We start from the raw sequence: 25,026 nt of genomic DNA, 5'->3' as shown, positions 1-25,026 counted from the left end.
CTACAAACACAAAAAAATTAGCCTGGAGTGGTGGTGCACACCTATGGTCCCAGCTACTTGGGGGACTGAGGTGGAAGGATCGCTCGAGCCTGGGAGGCGAAGGTTGCAGTGAGCCGAGATCATACCTCTGCTCTCCAGCCTTGGTGACATAGCATCACACCTTCTCAAAACAAAAACCTCTCCTGTTGTTGGCTATAAATATTTTTCAGGAGATCAAGACCATCCTGGCTAACATGGTGAAACACTGTTTCTACTAAAAATACAAAAAATTAGCCAGGCATGGTGGCAGGCACCTGTAGTCCCAGCTACTCAGAAGGCTGAGGCTGGAGAATGGCATGAACCCAGGAGGCAGAGCTTGCAGTGAGCCGAGATCACGCCACTGCACTCCAGCCTGGGTGACAGAGCAAGACTCTGTCTCAAAAAAAAAAAAAAAAGAAAAATTGTATTTTTTTCGAATAATGTAAAACTAATATTTATTTAGTATACTTAATAAAACTTTTAGTAATTTAAAATATTTTAGTAATTTAAAATATTAGAAACATTGAAACACTAAAACATTTCTTTATAATTTTATAAAGAATAGTTTGAATAATGCTTGTCTTACCATATAACTTACTAGTGTTCATCTTTTCTATGCCTTGGCAAATTGTCTCACTCCTTCTTAACTTTGGGTCAGCTTCCAAAAGTTTATCCTTTGCATTTTCAATGTAATGAAGTATCTGAGAGCGCCTTTAATGTGAAGTTTTTTGCTGGCATCACTTCCTGAGACATGGTTGTTCTTTACATAACAACCACTTTCTTAATTTATGTCTATACATTTGACTTTGCTAAATTCCCCTGGCTACATATCTAGAACTGCCTCTTGAACAGCAGCAGCGTTAACATTCCCATAGTCATCTGTATCTTCTGTAACATTCTATCTGAAGCTTGCAGCTTCATGAGATAGCTTAACATCAATTCATGCCGACTTCTGAAATGATGAACCCAGCTTTTACTGGTAATAATATATTCTCTTTCAGTCTTCTTGTCATTACCATTTTCTTTCAATGCAGTAACTAAAGTTATCACTTTGGCCTGAATGCTAGTCAAACTGATTGGGATTTGTTTTTGATTAGTCTTCAATCCAAACAAGAAAATGCTCCATTTCAACCACAAGCAGCTCTCTGTTCCCAGTGCAACTAAAACTGAAAGATGTTGAAGCAACTTTACCTTTTTACATTTATCAGACTTTTAAAATAGGTTTGTATTACAATTTCATGCAGGTCTGGGTCTCAACCTATCTTTGCTTTGCTGTCACCACTTTCAAATCTAATCACATCCAATTTCACTTCCAGCATTATCACTTTTCTTTGCTGCCCTGTCCCTTGCTAACCAGTTACCTCTTTTGATTATCCATTTTGTAAATGGTCACGAGTTTAATCCTTGGGGTCGCGGAGGCAACACTACTATGCACTTTGTGCTTTGCTATCTGTGCATGAACTGAACAGATGATCAGTAACGAATCACCAACAAACTTTGAAAGAAGTAATGTAATAGGTGACCGATCATGATGCCCATCTTTTTTTTTTTTTTTTGCACAGTGATTTGTGGACTAAAGAGCTGGCAGCAAAATTTATGCAAGTTTTCTCAATACTGTGGTCATGGAAATATTAACTACATTGTTGGACTGGTTTTATTTAACTTAACTGTGATAACCGATATTTATGCATATTGGAAATGTGCAAAGCAAGGACTGCCTGTATCTAAAAAAAGCAAAACTGCTTATGAGTTCACAAAACTTTTAATCCAATTTAGTTAACTACTGTCCAAGCCTAATCCTGAATCAAATAAAAACTGAACTGCTTACTGGAGTTAGAAAAATGTTTGGAGAGAATTTAAGGCAGAATTCTTCAAATTAGGATTTGCATAGCACAAAGACATTCTATTTTTTTTTTTTTTTAGAGATAGGGTTTTGCTCTGTCACCCATTGTAGTGGCAATAATCACAGCTCACTGCAGCTTCAACACCTGGGGTGCAAGTGATCCTCCCACCTCAGCCTCCCAAGCAGCTAGGACCACAGGCACACACAACCATGCCTCATTAATTATTTTATTTTTTGTAGAGACAGGATTTCATTTTGTTGCCAGGACTAGTCTGGAACTCCTGGCCTCAAGGGATCCTTCTGCTTTGGCCACCCAAAGTGCAAGGATCACAGGCATGAGCCTCCATGCCCAGTCGACATTCTTTTGGGAATTCAGATCCCCTCCCCTCATTTCAATAGTCTTGAGGTCTGCAAAGAGTAAAGTTGTAGACAAAACGATCATCACAAGGCACATGACTGTAACTTTTTCCATAGCAGCCAGTACCATGTTTACTCCTCGGTAAAACAGTAGCATCCATTCCATTAATGTTGTTTTAGTTTGTTTCTGAATGCATTTATTTCACAAATTTGTTTGTTAAGGGCTATAAACAAAGTTTGTATCAATTTTTATGTTTGTGTATATTTACAAAATAGAAAATTAAGTCAGCGTTAATTTAAGTTAACATGAATAGTCACAAGAATTTTTCCCCTCTATGAAGGGTGAATATTCAAGGAGACTTCAAAAATTTGTGGAAAAATGGAATTAAAAGATAAAAGTATAAACTATATTTCTAAACATTAGCTTGACCGAGTTCAAGACACTTTTCTAAGGGATGATACCAGCTATTTAGTCCATCCAAAAGAACTGAGAGTTCTGGGAATTTAACCACATCAATGCAGTTTTTTTTTTTCATTATTAACTGAAGAACAATGTACTGCCCTTAAAAAATTATTAGGATTAGGAAAAAAAAGTGAGAAGGTGCCAAACTGGGACTATAGGGTGAATGCCTAGTGATTTCCATCAAAACTCTCACAAAATTGCCCTTGTTTGATGAGAGGGACGAGCAGGAGCATTGCTGTGGTGAAGAACTCTCTGGTGAAGCTTTCTCCGGCATTTTTCTGCTAAAGCTTTGGCTGAGTTTTTCAAAACACTCTCATAATAAGCAGATGTTACCATTCTTTGGCACTACAGAAAGTCAACAAGCAAAATGCCTTGAGCATCCAAAAGCTCTTGCCATTACCTTTGTTCTCAACCAGTCCACTTGTAGTTTGACTGAACTATTTCTGTATCTTGGTAACCATTGCTTTAATTGTGCTTTGTCTTCAGGATCGCACTGGTAAAGACAGGTTTCATCTCCTGTTACAAGTTTTCAGTGAAATACTTCAAGATCATGAGCCCATTTATTAAAATGTCCATTGAAAGCTCTGCTCTTGTCTGTAGCTGATCTGGGTGCAATGGTTTTTGTACCTCTCAGGTGTAAAGTTTGTTGAACTTTTCCGGTCAGAATTGTGTAAGGTGTGTCTATGGTGTTGGCTGTCATTTCTGCTGTTAATTGTTGGTTTTCTTCAATTAGGCCATGAACTAGATTAATTTTTTTCTCACAAACTGATGTGGATGATCCGCCACTGTGGGCTTCTTCTTCAACATTACTTATACCTTCTTAAAACTAATTATTCATTTGTAAACTGTTCTCTTTGGAGCATTGTCTCCAAATATATATAAACTTCTCGCCTTTTGGCTCTCTGACCAGCACCATGGTGGTTGGCAAGAACAAGCGCCTTACGAAAGGCGGCAAAAAGGGAGCCAAGAAGAAAGTGGTTGATCCATTTTCTAAGAAAGATTGGTATGATGTGAAAGCACCTGCTATGTTCAATATAAGAAATATTGGAAAGATGCTCGTCACCAGGACCCAAGGAACCAAAATTGCATCTGATGGTCTCAAGGGTCGTGTGTTTGAAGTGAGTCTTGCTGATTTGCAGAATGATGAAGTTGCATTTAGAAAATTCAAGCTGATTACTGAAGATGTTCAGGGTAAAAACTGCCTGACTAACTTCCATGGCATGGATCTTACCCGTGACAAAATGTGTTCCATGGTCAAAAAATGGCAGACAATGATTGAAGCTCACGTTGATGTCAAGACTACCGATGGTTACTTGCTTCATCTGTTCTGTGTTGGTTTTACTAAAAAACGCAACAATCAGATACGGAAGACCTCTTATGCTCAGCACCAACAGGTCCGCCAAATCCGGAAGAAGATGATGGAAATCATGACCCGAGAGGTGCAGACAAATGACTTGAAAGAAGTGGTCAATAAATTTGGGAAAGCTCATGGAGCTTCATGGTGAAGGCAGTAGTTCTGGAAAAGCCACTGGGGACAAGACAGGTGCTAAAGTTGAACGAGCTGATGGATATGAACCACCAGTCCAAGAATCTGTTTAAAGTTCAGACTTCAAATAGTGGCAAATAAAAAGTGCTATTTGTGAAAAAAAAAAAAAAAAAAAAAAAACTTTTCATAAAGCATCAATTAAGTCACCATTCTTCCACCCAAGTGTCAACATAAATTTGATGTTTGTTCTTGCTTCAATTTTAGCAAAATTCATATTCCTCTTTTCAAACCGATGTCTTATTCTTCTTAATGCTTCAAACTAGATCCTTATGATATAAATCTTCAACGTCTTGATCAAATAAATATGACAAATTATGTTCTGTAAGAAAAACGCCCTTCACTTTTATTCCTTCCCTGCATATTTTGAGTAATTATCTTCCAAGACCCATGCATCTTTTCCCAAAATCTCTGAGAGTACAAATCCTTATTTCCTTCACTGCGGCAAAGTGTTTCAGAAATGTGTTCCTTGAATTAAAAATCGGTGTATCCTATTTGACTCCCGCTCCTCCGGGATCACATACCTGCAGCCAACCATGCCAAGAGCTTCCCCATTATCTCCACATCGGAGATGTTTCAGAGACTGCACCCGGAGACCCATTATCAGGTTCCCAGATTCACCTCGATTTTGGTCCTGCCTCTCTGCTTTGCATTCTCAGGCTCAGCCTTACAAGAAGGGCGATGGTGTCGGATTGGCCAGAATGAGTGAAAACAGGAGGAAAATGAACCAGTTGCAGCAAAACCCACTATTCCACAACTAGTTTTTTAAGTTGGTCTAGTTTCTCATTGTTCCTGAACCAGATTTCATTAAAGTTTACTTACTAATCTTTTATTGCAGGATTGCTAAAGAAACTAATCTCTGATTTATAATGTGTACAAAACTACTATAAATATTTCAATAGTAACCCAAGAGCCAATAATTGCTAGTAATGTTTGTTAAGTTTCTAAGGAGATGAGAATGAGATACATCATAGGAGAGGTAAAACAGTAACCCGGTAGATTTAACAGTTACACTGATTCTGTGTGCTGATAAGTGTGAGGGAGGATTTTAAACTCACGAAAAGAGAAAACAAGCAGTGAAACTGTAAGACATTGTTCACAATTTTAAGAAATCATGTCACATTAAAGTTCTATAAATGAGATATCTCATTGCCTTTCAGTAACAACATATTTTTTGCAGCATTTTTGAACCGGCACTTGGAAGACTTTCCAATTCCTGTCCCTGTGATATTATTTTTACTTGGATGCAGTTTTGAAGTATTAAGCTTTACATCTTCACAGGTGTGTATTGTAAATGAGTATTTTACACTATTTATTTGAGAATTATATAAATGCAGAGATGGCATTTAAAATTTGCAAAAATTATTCATCCCCTCACTGTTCTGCCAGTTGATAGATGATTGTGATGTGGCTAGCATCAGATCAGGTATGTAGAAAAAGGAGCCAGGCCTGCAAAAGCTGAGATCTGCAAAAGCTGAGTACATACAGCTACTAAAAGTATTAGTGGCCAAGGAATGTTAAACAGATTTTAAAAGCTTGGAAAAAAAATGGCTAATGACATAGGAGCTCAGGGAGACTTTGTACTGCTGGTACAGGACTTGAGTAGCAAAAATATTATAATATTGAACTAATCTATTTCCTCAATGAAGACTGTTTTAAAGGGTTTCTGTTAGAAGAGAAACTAGTCTCTTAAGTGTACAGATTTGGCCAAGGGGCCATAATTTGCCAATATCTGCACTAGTCAATCAGAATGGATGGGAGAACTTGTCTGAAATGATTGACTTTCCCAAACAAATTTAGTCAATGATGTTAAAAATAATATACAAAACATGTATTCATGTAAGAACCAGAAGCAGTTTACTACTTTACATGTCATAAACAGATTTTATAATCATATGATTTTGACACAAATGCAATTTGAAGTACTCCTATAAGCTTTACTATTTGTCAGCAACTCCTGCAAAGGAAGAGACCAATGTTAAGACCCATGAAGGGGCTAAGATTTTTCTCTACTTGCCAGCTAATAAGCTAGCCTGCCAGTTTCATGATCCCGGCAAAAGAGATGGGACTCCTGGACCAGAGAAAAAGGGTTTTATTATCCACAGCAATAGCAATAACCAGAGTTAACATTTTCTTGTGCCTGTTTCCTGAACCATAATCCCAAAGAAGCAAAGAAGGCCAGGTGAAATCTGCACCTACATTGGGTTATATATCTGGCCACAGGAGAAGAAATGTAAGCTTAGAGAACCCGAATCTTCTATAATGGGTAGTAAGCTCATCTGCTCTTTTGCCTATTCTTCCACACACATCTTCTATATAAGCCATAGCCAATTATTTGTAGTTTTTAGAATTTGGTACAATCACTTACTCCTTTGTGAATTTTGTGCATGATTATCCACCTACCTGAAACTTCTTTCTTCGTCTTGATTGCCTGAAAATCTGCTGCATATTCTTTAGTATCCATGTCAGTGTACTTCCTCTATCTGTTCTTTAAATGTAATAAATGTCTCTGAGGGAGATACTATCTTTATTACACTGGACAGTAAAGTAAACCTGTCATTTGCTCTGGAGGACGACACTTGCTCTGCTTCTAAGCCATACCAACATTCATGAAAAGATAGTCTGGAAGAAAAACAACCAATGCCTGTATGCATAAACCATGGAGAAACACAAGAGACATATGGAGAATTATCTCCCAAATGCAAAGATATTACCTAACACAGTAGGTACTCAGTGTTTCCCTAGTAAGTGAATATTGAATGGATACCTAGAATAGGAGTTACACATTTCCACTAAATATCTCATGTTAAACATTGTTAATTAGTTATTGCATGAATTACATTAACTTTCCAGTCTCTATCCCTTCTATTCTTCCACACATATCTTCTACATAAGCCATGGCCAATTATTTGTAGTTTCTAGAATTTGATACGATCACTTACTCCTTTGTGTGATATATCTTTTAAAAATTGTCTTTCTCTACTGTTAGATTTAGGAGCACCTAGCATGTATTCTATTCTAATAGTGATGAATAAATGAGAAGATGATATATTTGTATAATATTAGGTCCAAAGATACGCAAACGCCATACAATGGATGAGTCCAGACTTATTTTTTCGTATATTTACACCAGTAGTTTTCTTTACTACTGCATTTGACATGGATACGTACATGCTTCAAAAGTTATTTTGGCAGGTAAGCATTCTTTTTTGGTAATATCATTCATTCATGAACCACATATTATCTATGTTCAAATTTTTAAAATATTTTTTTCCAAAATAGGGAACAAAGAAGAAAGAAAAGGGTATGGGAGTAATAAATTCAGCTTCATCATTTAGTGAATAAGCCATATCTTGGCAATTGCCTAGCATATCAAAGACCCAGGGGAAAAATTAGAAAGAAAACAGTAATTCTGAAAATCTGACTTGCATAACTTCATACCAGATATAATTTTAACTCGGAAATGCTACAAGAGTGCTATGAGAAAGTGCATTAGTTCCAGTAAAAGGAAATTGCTAAGAAAAGTCATGTTTTAAATACCTATGTTTTAGAGCTTCCTACATTCATATCTAAGAGAATAAAAGCAGAGAAGAAAACACAAGCAGCTAAACTTTAATTCAAAAACCATAAGTTTTTTAATATGTGAGATTTGAACGGTATCAGGGAAAGACCTCAAGAAAAAACACTCCAAATCATAAGTAGGGTGTACGTTTCTTTCAAGTAATCAAAACAGTTTTGTAAATACAGGCCATTACCTAAACCGCATTAGAAGCAAATAATTTGTTAGAATAATTTATACTTTTAAGCCAAATCCAGACACATGGAGTTCAGACAAATGACAAAAAGATGAAATAAAAAAGAACAGACAAAAAAGGGGTCCTGCATCTTTGGTCAAGTGGAAGTCAGCTGAAGCAGCGTGAGCTAGATGGCCCCACTCCTGTGTCTGCTGGTGGCTACTGTTGGTGTTGGTTGATTCTGTATCTCCAATAATCCTGATTATTTTCTTCTTAAAATGGACTACAAAAGCAGTCTGATTTTTCTAATTGTAAAATTTCTTCGCAGATACTTTTAATTACAATTCCTGGCTTTTTGATTAATTATATCTTAGTTCTTTGGCATCTGGCATCTGTAAATCAATTACTTTTGAAGCCCACCCAACGGTTATTATTTTCAGCTATCCTTGTGAGTTCAGATCCCATGCTAACCGCAGCTGCTATAAGAGACCTTGGTAGGTATATTGTTCTCTTTTTCTATATTTATAATATCATATTTCATAATGAACTTGTATTTTAAGATCTTTTGCTTTTGGTAGCTTTTCACTGTGAGAAGTCAGGTAGTGAGGGATTGGGGGTTGAGGATTAAGCAGAGATTCTGGAGGTCATGCTTAGGGCAGAAGAAATGCCAGTGATGGGCTTACTTAGTGTCAAAAAAAGTATTATATGCAATTGTGGAATAGGGGAGGGAATTAGTTTAGAACCCTTGACTTTATACATACTTCAACCTTGAGCCAACAGAACAGTTCTGGGACGTTACAATATTGCATACACACTGTGGTGACATTTCTGTTGCCCAATATTTCTTTTCCTTTGTAAAGAATCATTAGGACAATGCCATTTTAAAAATATTTTGCTTTTGGAGTCATTGTCATCATCAAGACTGAAAGCCTAAAAAGTCAAAAAATGGTAAAATCAACAATCACACAATGTTTTGAGTGTATACTATTTTAAGAAAAATATATCTATATTTAAAAGTAAAATACCAACTCAATTTAGCCCAGAAAAGCAAAAAAAAAAAAAAAAGCCTCATGCAAGAAAAACAATAACTTTATTGTCCCCTTTCATCACTTTTTAATAATGAGAACTAGAAAAATTGCTTTAAAATAGAATATTAATATGGCAACCCATGCACGCATTTGCGCACACACAACACGCATACTCTTTTCAATTTTAATTTCACTTTCTAGCCAGTTAAAGGGGAAATAGCTATCTGAGGCAGGTAGAAATATAGAGTAGGGGAGACACATCAAGTGTAAATATATGAATAAATGAGAGCTGAGCCTTCAAGACAAAGGACATTAAGAGAGTGAGATAACACTTTAGAAGAAGATGCCAACATCCACCACCCAACCCTGGATTCTTGTCTTCCTCCCCATACTCTCAGCACACATCCCTGCCTCCTTGTGACTGTCAGTGCCAGCCCTTTTCTCCGCTATATTTGAGAGACTCTTATGATACCTGAGAGCTGATTTCACTCTTGTCTAACTTTGTTATTTTGTAATCTAGTATTCCACTGATTTTCTATCCTGCTGCTATTGAACTTAATTTACGAAGAGTACCTTGCAAGGTTATTTTCATAAATTTTGTCCATCTTGCCATTACTTTCAGAATTTTGTTTCTCTCCTCCCTGTATCTTTCCAGAAGAAATTTTTAAAAGTAATTTCTTCTTGGCAGCATTGTTCCTGAGTTGACAAAGCAAGATTTATAAGATTTAGATATATGTATATATGTGTATGTGTGTGTACGTGTGTATATGCATATATATATATTTTTTCATATAGATATACATGAAAAATTTGCCCAGGACTGTCAGAATACATAAGTACATCCACATTGGCTTGAGCTTTTCATGTCCTTTGACTCCTCCTATGCCCTTACATCTACTAAGTATTTCCGAATATTTACATTTTGCCATACTTCCATTTTCTAAAATGGGATAATTATACAATAATATCAGTTAGGTTTTGCTGAGTAATAAACAACTCCAAATGTGGTGGCTTAAACAACAATTATTTATTATTTCTCATGAATCCAGCAGTTCTGATGATATGGGCTGGGTTCTACTGATCTTGCTAGGTTCACTAAGGAATCTGTAATCAGCTGGTGGACATTGAGGGGGCTAAGTGATCCAGGATGGCCTTATTTGGGAAGATCTACGTTTCCTTCTTGTATCTCTTATATTCCTACAGAGGAATGCTGCCATGGCGGTGGCAGGAGTCAGAGAGGAGGCAGAAATTTTCTGCTCTCATCGAGTCTCATAAAAAAACAAACTAGATCTTTTTGGTGAGAAACACTGCCAAGTCTTACAGCGAAGGGCATAGATACGGGCAGATGTGAAGTATGGAATGGCCAAGGCAATTGAGCCACACAGGAACAGCCTTGGTGTTTCTTCTCTTCTATCAGCATACTGATTGTAGTTAGGTTGTGATTGCAGTTATAGAGTGGTTGATTCACAGAAAGGACTTTCACTGCATAATAACATTTCCTCCTATGGCTTTTAGAAAATCACTATAGATGGTCAAAGTTGTAGTCTTGCCACTACATGCACATTTAATGGCAGAGGAAAAGGACAACAGATAGACATTTAAACTTAGAATGCCATCATAAATAGAGGAAAATTTGGATGGAAGTGAGTAATATCAGGAACTCTCCATTCATGGAGATTGATTTCTAAAACCATTGGGAAGAATGAATGAGAAAGTCAGATAATTTCTAAGCCTAGCTAGATTATGTGAATAACTGCCTTAATACTTTATTTGGATGTCATGTTATAAAGCTTTGGTTTGTAAATTTACTTTATTCCTCAATCATCATTTTCTGTCTTGCCTTAAATATATCTGATTTATCATGCATGTATTTATATAGAACAACTCACTGAATTAAAAATAATAATAAATTTCATGTTTTCCTCTGTGCTTTGAAGCAAGGAATGAGAACTTTGATGATCTCACTTACATAAACATAATGGGCCATAATTAATTTAGTGCCAATTATGATTGTCTAAACTTAACTTGCAGTAAATCCATAGCTAAGACCATCCTTATAGTTGCTAAGAAAATTGTATTCTTTAACATTTAATTTTTAATGTTTTTCTCACTTTAAAAAACATCTTTCCCCCTCAACATATGTAGGGCTTTCTAGAAGCCTCATCAGTTTAATTAATGGAGAAAGTCTGATGACCTCTGTTATATCATTAATTACATTTACTAGTATCATGGATTTTGACCAAAGACTACAAAGTAAAAGAAACCACACCTTAGGTAAGTATCTTTTTAAAAATTTTTTCTTAACATCAGAATCCTGTATTTTCTGAAAGCTGATGTGTATTTTGTAATATCCTACCATAAGTTATATTTGTAGGAATATAATAGTGAGTATTGGTTTAGTGACTTACTCTTTACAAAGCACTATTACACATTACTTAATGTTAGTTACATATTTGTTGTGAGACTGGGTTGAGACTCTTCATGAAGATGCTTATGGGAGCAACATTTCACAGGCCTGGGCTGAACCAGAATGCCAGACCACCAGAATGAGGGATATTCTTTTTTATGTGCTGAAGATGAGCTTAGAAGATAAGCCAAATAGTGCATCCACTAGTAGTGAGAGGAGGCGGCTTCTCTTCCCTTTGCCCTGGAACTATATCTCATGCAGGCAACATAAAAAGGTGTCAAATAAGGGAGGAAGTATGAGTTATTAGCCATCTACAGGGCCAGAGAATAGTGCTTGTAAGCAGAGGGATTGCAAAGTGCCCATGAGCTGTTTCATTTACCGCTTTCAGATAGCCCTAAACCATAAGTACTTTTTTTCCCCTTTATCGTGTTTATGTGTGTATATAAAATAAATGATACATGTATATTATAATAGTGATTATAATGTATACAGCTATATAACTATTAATCAGGAGAAGAAATTTCATGTTACCACCATCCCTAGAAGCATCTTATGTGCTCCTCTCTGGTCAAAACCCTGTATCTTCCTCCTAGAAAAGTCATTTTCAATGTTTAGTCTCTGAATCCCTGGCTAGTGGAGGAAGGGGGTTCATAGGATCCTTTCAGGGTGTCTATGAAATCAAAGCATTTTCATAATATTACTAAGAATTTATTTACCTTTTTATTGTGGTGCACTTGCGCTGGTTTTGGAAAAGCAATTATTACAGTCTCCTTGATAAACTGACGACCTACTATTCTATGCACTGGGTGTCTTCTTTGTTCTAAGGTCTTATGTAGCATTGTCTCATTCCACCACTGCCCCCATTCCTGTGGAAAAGGTGTGCTTAGGAGGTGTCTCCACAACATATTCTAATCCATTGATCTGTATGGTATCAAACAATCCACTCTGCTGCAGTGGGATTCTTCTACTCCCCGCCTCCCCTCAGCAATGAAGAATATCTTAAATTCCTCTCCTACTACTCAAGAAGAGGAGATTTTAGCTGTAATTGTTTTCCCTGTCCCTAGAGAGTGCTTCATTGTTGTGCAACCAGGGACCCTGTATACCTCTATTCTTTCCTATTCCTGCCTTATCCTAAAACTCCGAAGTGAAGAATATTCTTTCCCAAGAAGAATCATCCTGAGGACCACCACCCCTCTCACCCCTCCCTCAAAGGAGCTGATCCAGGTTGTGGACAGTTACCCCACTTGGGCATAGGAGGTATTTGCTTTCAGCCTTTGAGGCTTATGGACAACAGATGGGTGAAGCTCTCTGTATGGTGTTAGTTTACCTAGCCCATGGAAGCTTGGAGCATCTGTGGTGAACCTGGAATCTCAGTTTAGCACAGAAAGGTACATCGTCTTTAGGTACTTCCAATTCACCATCTGTGATGTGTGTGAAAGCCAAATAACCATAAACACAACCTCTACTAAAACCCAGGGTGCAAAGGGAGGTGACGCAATATGGCACTCAGAGAGCGCTCACCATAAAACCTCCTATAGCTATGACCTTCCTGAAGTTGACTAAGGTGAGCAACAAAGAAATTTCTATATTCAGAAGCATTTTAAAAACTCAAGGGCCACCCTTGAGGGAACTAAAAAACCTGAAAGAAGTTCAATTGTGCATGCCATTCAGGAGGATCCGTGTTCACCTACTAAACCTGGTTCAGTGTTCTACCAGGCTTTATTTAAGATATTATATACTGACCACGGATTTTCAGGGAAACTTATATCAGAAATGACATCTACAGGCTAATCAGGGGAACTTTTTTGGTACTCGTTGGGAGAAGGGAAAGGAAAAGGAAGAATAAAGGTTCTGATGTGGAAGTTCATTCATTTACTGATTCAACAATTATTTATTAATATGTACTATGTGAGAATTTCTATTCTAGGACCTGAGGATTTAACCATAAGCACAATAAGCCAAGTCCCCTTGCCTCCATAGAGCTTGCCTTGTAATTTTGATAATAATGAATGGAATGGAACTTTATTTTTTTATATTTCAGAGGAATAAAAACTGTAAGTAATCACTATTAAAATAATAATAGTAATGACTTCAACAGTAAAAACTCTGCTGTAGGAGAAAGAGAACGATGAATTTACTTTTTTAGACATTAGGGCTTTCTCTGAACTTCAACACCTTTGAAATACAAATTTTCCTTAAGAAATAAAGATACTTAATAAGCTTTACTGCTATTTCATTTGACAATTGTGAATCAATACTTTTCAGAGTAACCATTGTTTTTATAACTTCTGTAATTATTTAAACAGTGTTACTAATCTGTGAAGTTAGCACATATTTTATAATAGGGAAAAATTAAGAAAGATTATTTCACTCAGAGTTCTTACTCTTTCCAATTTGAGTGCTAGAAATTTTAAAACAGTATAAGCAGTAATGGCTTTGCTTTGAGACTTTTCCTGGCTTAACAAATCTAGTCAGCAAACAGGTTACTTATTAAAATGTATTTTCCTTTCTTAAAGGAAAAAGCAACTTTCAAACTGGGGTCTTTGAACTCCAGATTCCTGTATATTTCTGCAACTAGAGTTAGCCTCCATCCTATATTTCAGTGACAGGAGATGCTGGACTCAAAATTATTGCCATGACCAGCCTCTGTGCCTAGAGCTCATGTGGCCTAGAGGCATGTGTAGTTCCAGCAAAGAGCCTCTGATGGCCTTGGGCTCCCTGTTTTCCTGGGAAGGGCATCATGACATTGCTCTGTGGAAAGCAATTAGGCAAACTATAAAAGTAACAACACCAAAGAAGCAAATATCTTTTGGTGCATGAATTTTACTTTTGGAACCTAAAAGTACAGAGAAGCACAAAAAAAATGTATGTACAGAAATATACATTGCAACATTGTTTATCAGGGTGAAAAGCTAAAACATATGAAATGCTCAAAAATAAGGAGGCGATCAGTCACTTTGTCAGGCCAACATAATGCAGGAGATTCACCCAACTGAGGCCTAGAGACACTCCTCTTTCTGTATTTCCTGTGTGTATTACATTAGATCTAGAGTATCACTTCCATGAGTTTAGGGACTTCCTACTTGTTCCCTCATATATCTCTAAAATCTATTACATGTTTGACACATTAAAGGCACTGAATAAATTCCTTAATGGAGACCAAAAGGAGCTCTTAAACTAAACTGACCAAATTTTACAAACTTAAGCGTGGCTTTCAGCAGTTGAAAATAAACTCTTTCAACACAGAAACAAGAAAATATTGTCCATCTACCCCAAAGACAATGAGGTATTTTTATTAATATTAGTTTTAATGGACAAATCATAATGTATACATTTATGGGGTACAATGTGAGGCTTTGATATATATATATACAATGTAGAATGATTAAATCAAACTAATTAACATCACCTCATTTAACTATAATTTTTTATGATGAGAGATTTGAAATTTACTCTCTTAGTTATTTTGAAATACCAATACATTATCATTGACTACAGTCACTTTGCTGTGGAATAGATCTGAAAACTTATTACTGCTTTCTCTTGGAAACTTTGCACCTGTTAATCAAGAATTCCCCATTCTCTTCCTCCCTACATCCCCAGCCTCTGGTAATAATTATTCTACTCTCTATTTCTGTAAGTTCAACTTTTTTTAGTTTCTACATATAAGTAAGATCATGCGGTATTTTCCTTTCTGTGCCTATCTTATTTCACTTAGCATAATGTCCTCTAGGTTCATCCATCTTGTTGTAAATAACAAGACTTCCTTATTTTTTAAGGACAAATACTATCTCATTGTATATGTTTACCATATTTTCTTTATTCATTCACTGATGGACACTGAGGTTGACTCCATATATTGGACATAAATAACCCGATTAAAAAATAGGCTAAGAACAGACAGACATTAAAAGAAGACATACAAATGGTCAACTGGTACCCTTTTTTTTTGAGACAGAGTCTTGCTCTGTTGCCCAGGCTGGAGTGCAGTGGTGTGATCTCGGCTCACTACAACCTCTGCCTCCCAGATTCAAGCTATTCTCATGCCTCAGCCTCCCAGGTAGCCGGGATTACAGGCATGTGCCACCACACCCAGCTAATTTTTGTATTTTTAATAGAGATGAGATTTCGCCATGTTGGCCAGGCTGGTCTCAAACTCCTGGCCTCAAGTGATCTGCCCACCTTGGCCTCCCGAGGGATTGTAAGTGCTGGGATTATAGGCATGAGCTACAGCACTCAGCAGTCAACAGGTACATTAAAAAATGTTCAGCATCACTAAACATTAGGGAAATGCAAATGAAAACCACAATGAGATATCACTTCACATCTGTTAGAATGGCTTTTATCAAAAAGATAAAAGAGAAGTGTTAGTAAGATTGCAGAGAAAAGGAAACTCTTGTACACTGTTGGTGGGAATGTAAATTAGTAAAGCTGTTATGGAAAACTGTGTGGAAGTTCCTCAAAAAACTAAAAGTAGAACTCTACCATATGGTCCAGTAATCCTACTTCTGGGTATATATCCAAAGGAATTGAAATCAATATGTCCCAGGGATATCTGCACTCTCATGTTCATTGTGGCAGTTAGCTAATTTTAAAGATAATGACAAAAAGGAAAATTAACCAGGAATATCAATTAAAATTAACGGCAAGTTCTATTAACTATTTCTTATTTACACCCCTTTCTTGTAGCTGAAGAGATCGTGGGTGGAATTTGTTCATATATTATAGCAAGTTTCTTGTTTGGAATTCTAAGTTCAAAACTGATTCAATTTTGGATGTCAACTGTTTTTGGTGATGATGTCAATCATATAAGTCTCATCTTTTCAATTCTGTATCTCATCTTTTATATTTGTAAGTGAGGGGCCTATGCCTAAAATAAAATCACATAGAAAACTTCAAAATAAAAATATATGAAAAATGCATACCAGGCAAAAGTTAGTAAAAACATTCAACTGATCTAGACAGAATATTTTTATTAAAATAATCTATCAAAAGATATTAAACATATGAATATCTATACAACAGAAAACAATGTACCAATATTAGCAAATACTATTATAAAAGAAAGAAAAATTTGACAAAACTATCATTACAGAAAGATAAATTATTATGCCTTTCCCAGAGAATTTCATGACTAATTGAACAAAAAATGATTATGGCTATAAAAATATTTAAATATCTTATAAGGTTGGTTTATAAGATATATAGAGTTTTACCTCCCAAAACAGAATGCATATCCTTTACATATACCTGTAGACAATTAGCAGAAATTAACTCGAAGAACATTTCAATAAAATTTCAAACCTTGTTCAACCATGATGCAATTAAATTAAATATGGACTACAAAAAGGGGGTTCCTACCAGGCATGGTGACTTATGCCTATAATCCTAGCACCTTGGAGGGCTGAGGCAGGAGGATCACCTGAGCCCAGGATTTCGAGACCGGTCTGGGTAAGATAGTGAGATCCCATGTCTACAAGAATTTTTAAAACTAGCTAGATGTGGTGGCACATGCCTGTAGTCCCAGCTCCTCAGGAGCCTGAGGCGGGAGGATCACTTGAGCCCAGGAATTTGAGGCTGCAGTGAGCTATGATCGCACTCCAGCCCGGGCAACAAAGAGAGAAGCCGTCTCTCTAACAAAAAGGCGGAGCGGGGGCAGTTTCTACCTGTAAATTAGATATTTTGTCTTGGTAACTGTTAGATCAAACAGGCAATCAAAATAGAAGTTACATATCAAGTAAAGCTAAATGTTAGAACATCTATCAATATTATTAATCCATGTCCCACAATCACCTCCTCACAAAAATATGGTAGCTATTGATAATTAGCCATAACGCTGTTTCCTGACACAGCCTCAGAATCACATTTAACTCAGCTCTTCAGACAGCCCTTCACATGATTTGGAATTGACATGCAAGACAACACCTAGTTACCTCACCTGTACTATGTCTCTGTTACATTTAGGAATAAGACAATGGTGTATATTCTCACATCCATGATTTAAAATAATTCTGAAGGCTCTAGCTAATGCAATAAGGGGGAACATTTATACATATTTTAAAAGAAAAAATGGTTAGATTAATCATGACATTTTATATCATATAGAAAATTCAACAGAATTAATTGGTAAACAAAGTCAGCAAGACCCTTTAATGGCTTGATATAAGATAAAGTTATCCAAAACAATTGATGGTATTTTTATCAGCCAGCAATAACTAGCTAGAAAATATGAAAATTTGATTCTTTTTGTATTGGTAAAAAGTTATAAAATATCAATGAATAAACTTAACAAATAGTTTGGACCTAAACATAGAAAATTATAAAAGTTATTAAGAAATATAAAATTTGAATAAATTGAAGCATAGAAAAACTATTCTTCAGAAGTGCTAGAGTAATGGGAATTTATTATTTTTCCCTCTGAAGAGGAAAAGGCAGACCAGAGGATCTTGAGGCTTTCTAATGAATTAATCAGTGGATTAAATTCAATTATAATATACTGAGGGTTACAGAATCAAGCTAATGAATTAACAGACAGTGAGAGAATGATCAGTTAATTCAGGTAGGTTCCTCACGTACTAGTATTCATGTGTATACTTAGATTCCTAAAAGAAAATCCAACAAATATAATTTCCTCTAACATTATTTTTAATAAGTAACCCTAGTTTCAAGATTAAAGGTTATACTTAAGGAAATAATTTTAAACTTTTAGAGTCGAGATGTCTCAATAAACATTTTAGGAAGAAACCTGCCAAGACAGAATTTCATTAAAACAAGATACAGAGTAAATATAAATTTAATGTAAAAAGACTTTCCCTGTGACCTGGCTTTATGTTTATATTATTAGTACCTTCAAGAGAGTCATTATAAATATTTTCCTGACTTCACCATCACCTAACAAGTTATAATACCTAATCCAGGGCTTGATTGTTTCAAAGAACCTATGTCCATGATTTCTTCTTCTTTCATGATTCAACAATGACTCTGCCTTTGTTACCATTTTCAGCCAGGACTAAAATAAAAAATAGACAACTTGTAATTTTCCATCTTTAGAAGGGAAAACTCAATAATGTAATAATGGCATTAATTTCACTAAATTAAACTTTATTACAATCCAAATCAAACAATGATAGAAATTTTTTTGGTTTTAAAATTTCCTTCTCTCTCTCTCTCTCTCTTTTTTTTTTTTTTTTTTTTTTTGAGACGGAGTCTTGCTCTGTCACCCAGGCTGGAGTGCAGTGGCCCAATCTCTGCTCACTGCAAGCTCCGCCTTTCGGGTTCTCGCCATTCTCCTGTCTCAGCCTCCCAAGTAGCTGGGACTACAGGTGCCCACCACCACGCCTGGCTAATTTTTTATATTTTTAGTAGAGATGGGGTTTCACCGTGTTAGCCAGGAGGGTCTCAATCTCCTGACCTCATGATCCACCCGCCTTGGCCTCCCAAAGTGCTGGGATTACAGGCGTGAGCCACCATGCCCGGCCCTGTCTGTCTCTTAGAAACAGAGTCTTGCTCTGTTGCCCAGGCTCTGGAGTACAGTGGCATGATCATGGCTCACTGCAGCCTCAACCTCCTGGGTTTAAGCAATTCTCCCATGTCAGCCTCCTAAGTAGCTGGTACTACAGGCATGTGCCAGCAAGCCAAGCCAATTTTAAAATTGTTTGTAGAGACAGGGTCACATTATGTTGCCTAGGCCAGCCCTGAACCCCCGGTCTCAAGCAATCATCCGTCAGCCTCCCAAAGTGCTGGAATTATAGGTATGAGCCACCGTGCCTATCTAAAATTTCATGACAATTTCAAAAGTTCAGCTAGAGAAATTAATGTGTGAGAATAGACAAGACAATTTTTTTAAGTGGAGAACTTTCTTTACCAGATAATTAAATGTTTTAATAGGTCTACAGTAATTAAAATACAACTGTTGTAACACAAGAATACAAAGTAAGTCAAAGAAACGCAAAGGGCACAGAACTAGTTGAAGTATGAATGACAATTTAATATATGATAAAAGTAGCATATCCACAATATTCTTTAGTATTAAAAACAAATATTTCAATTTTTACTTATTAACTAGAACTATGTCTGCTAAGAAGTTGTGGGCAAGTTCACGGAATCATCAGCTGATTTTCATTTCAACCCTCCAGAACCCATCTGAAATAACCAGACCTCTAAAGTGTGCTCTAGCCTCAATGGGGTATGTGAAGCAATGCAAAGATGCCCATAGTAGGCTTTATAATACAATTGGATATAAGTTGGAGGAAGAAAAAGGACATGGGGTGGTGGTAATAATTTGCAATATTTTTCAGCTGAAATCAAGTGAAGTTGCCTCTCTATAAAAGTCATGGTACTGTCACAACATCTGATACTTTCAACTCGGGTAAAATTTGTGCTGCTGTTGATGTTAAATTAATACTTTATATTTCTTTTTAAAAATAGGTGAGTTAGTTGGAATGTCAGGAATATTTACTCTGGCCATTGTGGGACTTCTTTTAAATTCTACAAGTTTTAAAGCAGCAATTGAAGAAACACTTCTTCTTGAGTAAGTGGGTAGCATATTTTGACTTTATTTCATACACTGGAAGCTATAATATTATAATAATAACAATATCTACATCTACATGGTGGAAGTAAGATTTTCAAAGAATTGAAAACTGCCCAACTAAAAACCTTTCCTAGATTTTATTTTTTCTTGCCTGTGTCTTTGAATCCTCCAATTTAAAGCAAATTCGTAACCTTACCTTGAGTTCATGTTGGTTCTCTTTCCCCACTCATTCCTCAAGTCTCTGATTATCTCTTCAATAATTTCCCATATAAAATCTTGTACCCACTAGTAAGAGGGTGCCAAAAGTGCAGTAATTGAGAAGTAATATTTTAATATTTTAATGCAATATTTTAAAATTAAGTTTAATTAAGTTGAACTTAAGGCAAAAAAAATCTAAAGATCCGTATTTTAAGGACAATGAGGTGCTGTGTAAAGCAAATCAGAAGAGTAAGCTGGGGCATTTGAAGATGATTAGCAGTGTTATAAAAGAAAGTATGACCACACTAAATGTAAGCAAGACTATGGGTGGAAAAGTGCAAATTGTGCCTTGCTCAAGGGAACTCAGCTAAGGGGTGAGTAGTTATCAGCCAAAAGGAAGAGCACTTTCCGTAATGCTTCAATACATAGGGTGGAAACTTGACCTGAACCACATAATGAAACATATGTGTTAACAAAGGCCCTGAAAGTAAACCATGGTTTTTAGAGTTTTGGGACAACGTTATAGAAGATAGAATTAATTCTGATATAAGAAGCTTAAAAGATATAGGGTCTTATAGGATTCTGGAGCACTTCAATAAAATTCCATGCCAATTACAATGGAAGTAAATTGTACTTGCACTTAGGCAAAATTAAATGGACCACAGCTGAGGGAAGAATTTAAAATGCTACACAAGTATTAGTTATATATATGGGGAATGATTCTGAAGGTTTTCCTCTCCTTCTTGCTCCAACTGTAAGCTGGATCTTCAAATGTATTACTTATCTTTATTCTTCATTCCTTATAAGTTGTGATGTCTTTCTTGCCTGCATTCCTAGTACTATTGAGCCTACAATTGAAGTAGGTGATCTCTCTGAACCTCAAAGTGATTTCTAAATCATTCTATCTCCTACTTCCTTAAAAGAATCCAATTTTGAAGCTCGTGCCATCAGAATATACCATCTGCCTCTTGATTGTGATTATCTATAGAACTCTAAGTCACATTCTCCATTTTGTGAAGATTTTAGTTCCTGTCTCACTGTGACTCTCCAATATTACTCTATCACCATTCTTAGTGATGTCAATATTCATACAGTTAATCCTTCTACTCCCTCATCTTTCAATTCCTGGATCTTCTCTCCTTGTATAAGTATGTCCACCACTCCTCTTTAACCACCCACTCCCACAGTTGTACAAGTAACTACTTCATAAACTCAATTGCAAGCATCTTACTATCTAAAATATGGTATGTACCAACTTCTACTCTTGAAGATAGTGAAAATCTAAGACAATAGTGTTAAATCCTACTAACATCTCAAAACAACCTGTAATAGGTCCATGTTAACTCTTTAACATAGAAGGTGTACCATCTCCCATCTTTTCACTATATGCCCTCTAGTACCTAAATTCTCACAATTCTGCAACCATACTGAGACTAAAATTTATTGATTCTATGATCTTTTACTGACCTTCACCCATCTCATATTTTCAATTCCTCTTTATCCAGGTCATTTCTTTTGTGTAAAATAATAACTTTTCATCATTTTCAGCTACAAGTCAAAGTTGTTTGTAAATGTTTTATTCATTTTTTGGTAACCATTAGCACAACGATTCACATAGATAAACCTTGTAATAAAGATGTCAAATTAATTAATTATAAATATTTTTATTTTTTTCTGAATAATGCAGATTCTGGACTTTTCTATCACGTATTGCTTTTCTCATGGTGTTTACTTTCTTTGGACTTCTAATTCCTGCACATACATATTTGTATATAGAATTTGTTGATATATACCATTCATTAAATATCTACTTCACACTGATTGTTTTAAGGTAAGAACATCATTAAAATTTTTCTATTTATAGATAATTGAGTAAGTTTGAAGGTCATCTTTTAAATAACACAAAGATTTCGTACCTTAGATTGAAAAATTGACTCAAACTTTCCAAGGATCATCAGCAAATAAATGCTTTGTAATTTTTTTTGGCTTTTAACTAAATTTCAAAGCAATGCAAACTCTGTAAGTTTTTTTAATTAGAAAAAAACTCAATTAACATTTGACATATTTTGTCCAATGTTTTTGTAATGACATTTCATGAAGTTAAGTACCTATTATAAATAAAAATCTTGTTTTTGCTCAATATTATATAACAAACAATTTTCTATTAATTAAAAACTATAGTTAGAAATTGCTTTTTAAATATCATAGGGAAGCCCTCTTTGTAAACATCTTTTTTTCTCGAATAATTTTTGTAGTTTCTTTTTCCACTGTTAAGAGGTAGAAAAAGTCTGTTTATGTAGCTGAAAAGGAGATAGCACAGAGTGAGAAAAACCACCATAACTAGAGTCTCATAGTTCTTTAATCTCCATTACTCAAATGATTAACATTCTACTTCCATCTAGTTGAATTGCTGAAGTCAAGGCATCTAGTGCCAAGTAAAATAAAATTATTTCCCAAATTATCAGATAAAATTAGTGTAAAACATAGGAATGATATATGACTGAAGGAAAAAAAATCTGGCCAATATTGGACCAATTAAGCAAGATTAAAATCTATAAACAAAAAGAAACAGAGAACATTTTCTCACTTCTTATTCATTAAATTTGTTTTTATTTGGGGTGGGGACTCAGAATTTATGTACAACACATCTCGAACTTTTCTTTTTCCTCCTGAAGGAGCACCACTCAAGGATGATGTAAAGTTACTATGCTACTCACCTAGTAGAAAGAAAGAAAGAATAATACCATTCTCTTGGCATGTCTCTCTATGGAATACCTGCTGCCTTTCTTTGGTGTCATGTCAACAGTGTGTGAAAGATGTCTCATTTGTTTGAGAGTTAGGAATTCTACAGGGAGTACATTAGAATAGAGTAGCATGAAATGGACAGAAACTCATAAGAAAGAATAACTTTGTAAAAATTGTTTTGTCTTTTAGATTTCTGACCCTTCTTTTAATGAGCCCTGTTTTGTCTCGAGTTGGTCATGAGTTCAGTTGGCGCTGGGTATTCATAATGGTCTGTAGTGAAATGAAAGGGATGCCTAATATAAACATGGCCCTTCTGCTTGCCTACTCTGATCTTTATTTTGGATCTGACAAAGAAAAATCTCAAGTAAAGAAAGCTGTATTTTCTTATCTGAATATTGTATAAAACTATTACTGTGTATTTAAAAGATATATTTTTTGTAGTGAGGTAGCTCAACTTCACTTGGGATGTAGGAGTGATTTAGCTATGATGGCAAGATCGGGGAGAGGAGGAACAACTGGCAACTTTCCTTCTCCCCTGAAATAGGTTTATTACAAAGATCAAAGTAATTAAAACTTATCAATCATTTAAAATAGTACCTGGTATAAAAGGTGCACTCAATAATGTTTTAATTATTTATTGCACTCAAGAGAAGTGAAAACTTTCTTATGATTGGCCCTATTACCTTCTGTAACTTTCTGAGGCTCATTTAGTAATGCTATGAGCCAAAACATTTTAATTGTCAGGTAAAACACTCTAAACAGTACCCTCAAACTCTGCTTAGCAGAAAATACAGGGCATAATTCTCCTTCTACCATGTGTCTGGGCAAGATAATTACAAGGATCTCTGTAAGAAAATTTCTGTGCAGATATCACAGAGCATCTGATGCTTTTATCATCTGGGTTTTTTTTTTTAACAAAAATTCCAAATGTAAAAAGAGAAGTGGCAAGATAATCATTATGTGTCTACTTAAATAATATTCAGTCCAAATATTTAAAAAACTAATCTTTAAACTGCCTTTAAAATCAAAATTATCTGATATTGCATGACCTCTCCCTTCTATCTATTTCCACATGCCCAAATATTCAAGATCAGTGTCATCACCATACACCTGATCAGTGTGACGGCTAACCTTGTGCACAGATCTAGGTTCTGAAATTTTCAGCTTAGCTGCTATTTGCTGCGTGGACATCAGCAAGTTTTTAATTTCCACCTCACCTCAAGTATCAGTTTCCTTACTCCAAAACAGACTTAATAGTATCAATGGTTTGCTGGTAAATATTTAACAAGTAACTTAAGTGTTGAGGTGAGAGGAAGCCCTAATTTGTAGTATTTGCCCATTTCTGTTGTGTAATCACTTCCACCAACAGAACATCAGTCAGCTCATAAACTTCCTGAAATTGAACGATTAGCTCTCATGAGCTAGTAAGAGCCAGCCTAGCACACTACTTTCACAAAGCATTATTATGAGAAACAAAAAATGTACATAAAACACTTGGCACATTGTTTAGCATATAGCAATTGCACAATAAATACAAGCTCTGATGATGAAATTATAAGTGATGATATACTTTGCAGTAGTGTTTTAAAATAAAATTTTAGTAAGTAAAATCATTTAGTAAATATCCTCACTAGAAGTAACTCCTTGAGAAGAAAGTAGAACTCCTTTTCTCAATTTAATCTAGCTGAACCCTACAGTTAATACTTACCCAGAGGCATTACAGTAAAGGGTTAAAAATACTAACATCAAAGACATATGGCCTTTTTAATTCTGTCTCTACTACTCATAAGTTATGTTATATTGGGAAAGTCACAGTGCCCTAGATTCCCATCTGTGTAACTGTACAGTATTGGTAATTACCTCACAAAATTGCAGTGAAGATTAAATAAGCCTCATATATTGTATTATTAGCCTGTTATATGTGTTAGCTCTTATTAATTTTAAACTATTTAACTAATTGAGTGGTCTTTTACCTAGAATGCAATGCACTTTAGATTGATTTAGGAACTTTTTGAAAAATATCAATGTCTGTGGAATTCTAGTCTTTATTATGATGAATAGTGGATATCAGACTTACTTTCCATAGTAAACAACTACAAAAATGTTTAAAATATATGAAGCAACTGATTTGGGGTATTGGATAAGGGGCATTGCCTG

General features: G+C 35.6%; 1 protein-coding gene and 1 pseudogene across 1 annotated transcript in view; both read left to right on the top strand.

Annotated features, from left to right (window-relative positions):
- SLC9C1 (solute carrier family 9 member C1) overlaps positions 1-25,026 on the top strand; it is a 137,187-nt gene that overhangs the window by 1,371 nt on the left and 110,790 nt on the right. The window contains 8 exon segments of the mRNA XM_008978792.4: positions 5,405-5,505; positions 7,291-7,419; positions 8,287-8,452; positions 11,132-11,260; positions 16,083-16,244; positions 19,821-19,923; positions 21,812-21,955; positions 23,059-23,233. Coding sequence (XP_008977040.1) covers positions 5,405-5,505; positions 7,291-7,419; positions 8,287-8,452; positions 11,132-11,260; positions 16,083-16,244; positions 19,821-19,923; positions 21,812-21,955; positions 23,059-23,233 — 1,109 coding nt within the window.
- On the top strand, positions 3,578-4,338 carry LOC103787189 (small ribosomal subunit protein eS1-like; annotated as a pseudogene).

This window comes from Pan paniscus, chromosome 2, assembly GCF_029289425.2.
Source record: "Pan paniscus chromosome 2, NHGRI_mPanPan1-v2.0_pri, whole genome shotgun sequence".
Lineage (NCBI taxonomy): Eukaryota > Metazoa > Chordata > Mammalia > Primates > Hominidae > Pan > Pan paniscus.
Note: the sequence above shows the minus strand (reverse complement) of the source record. Positions and strands in the feature narration are given on the sequence as shown.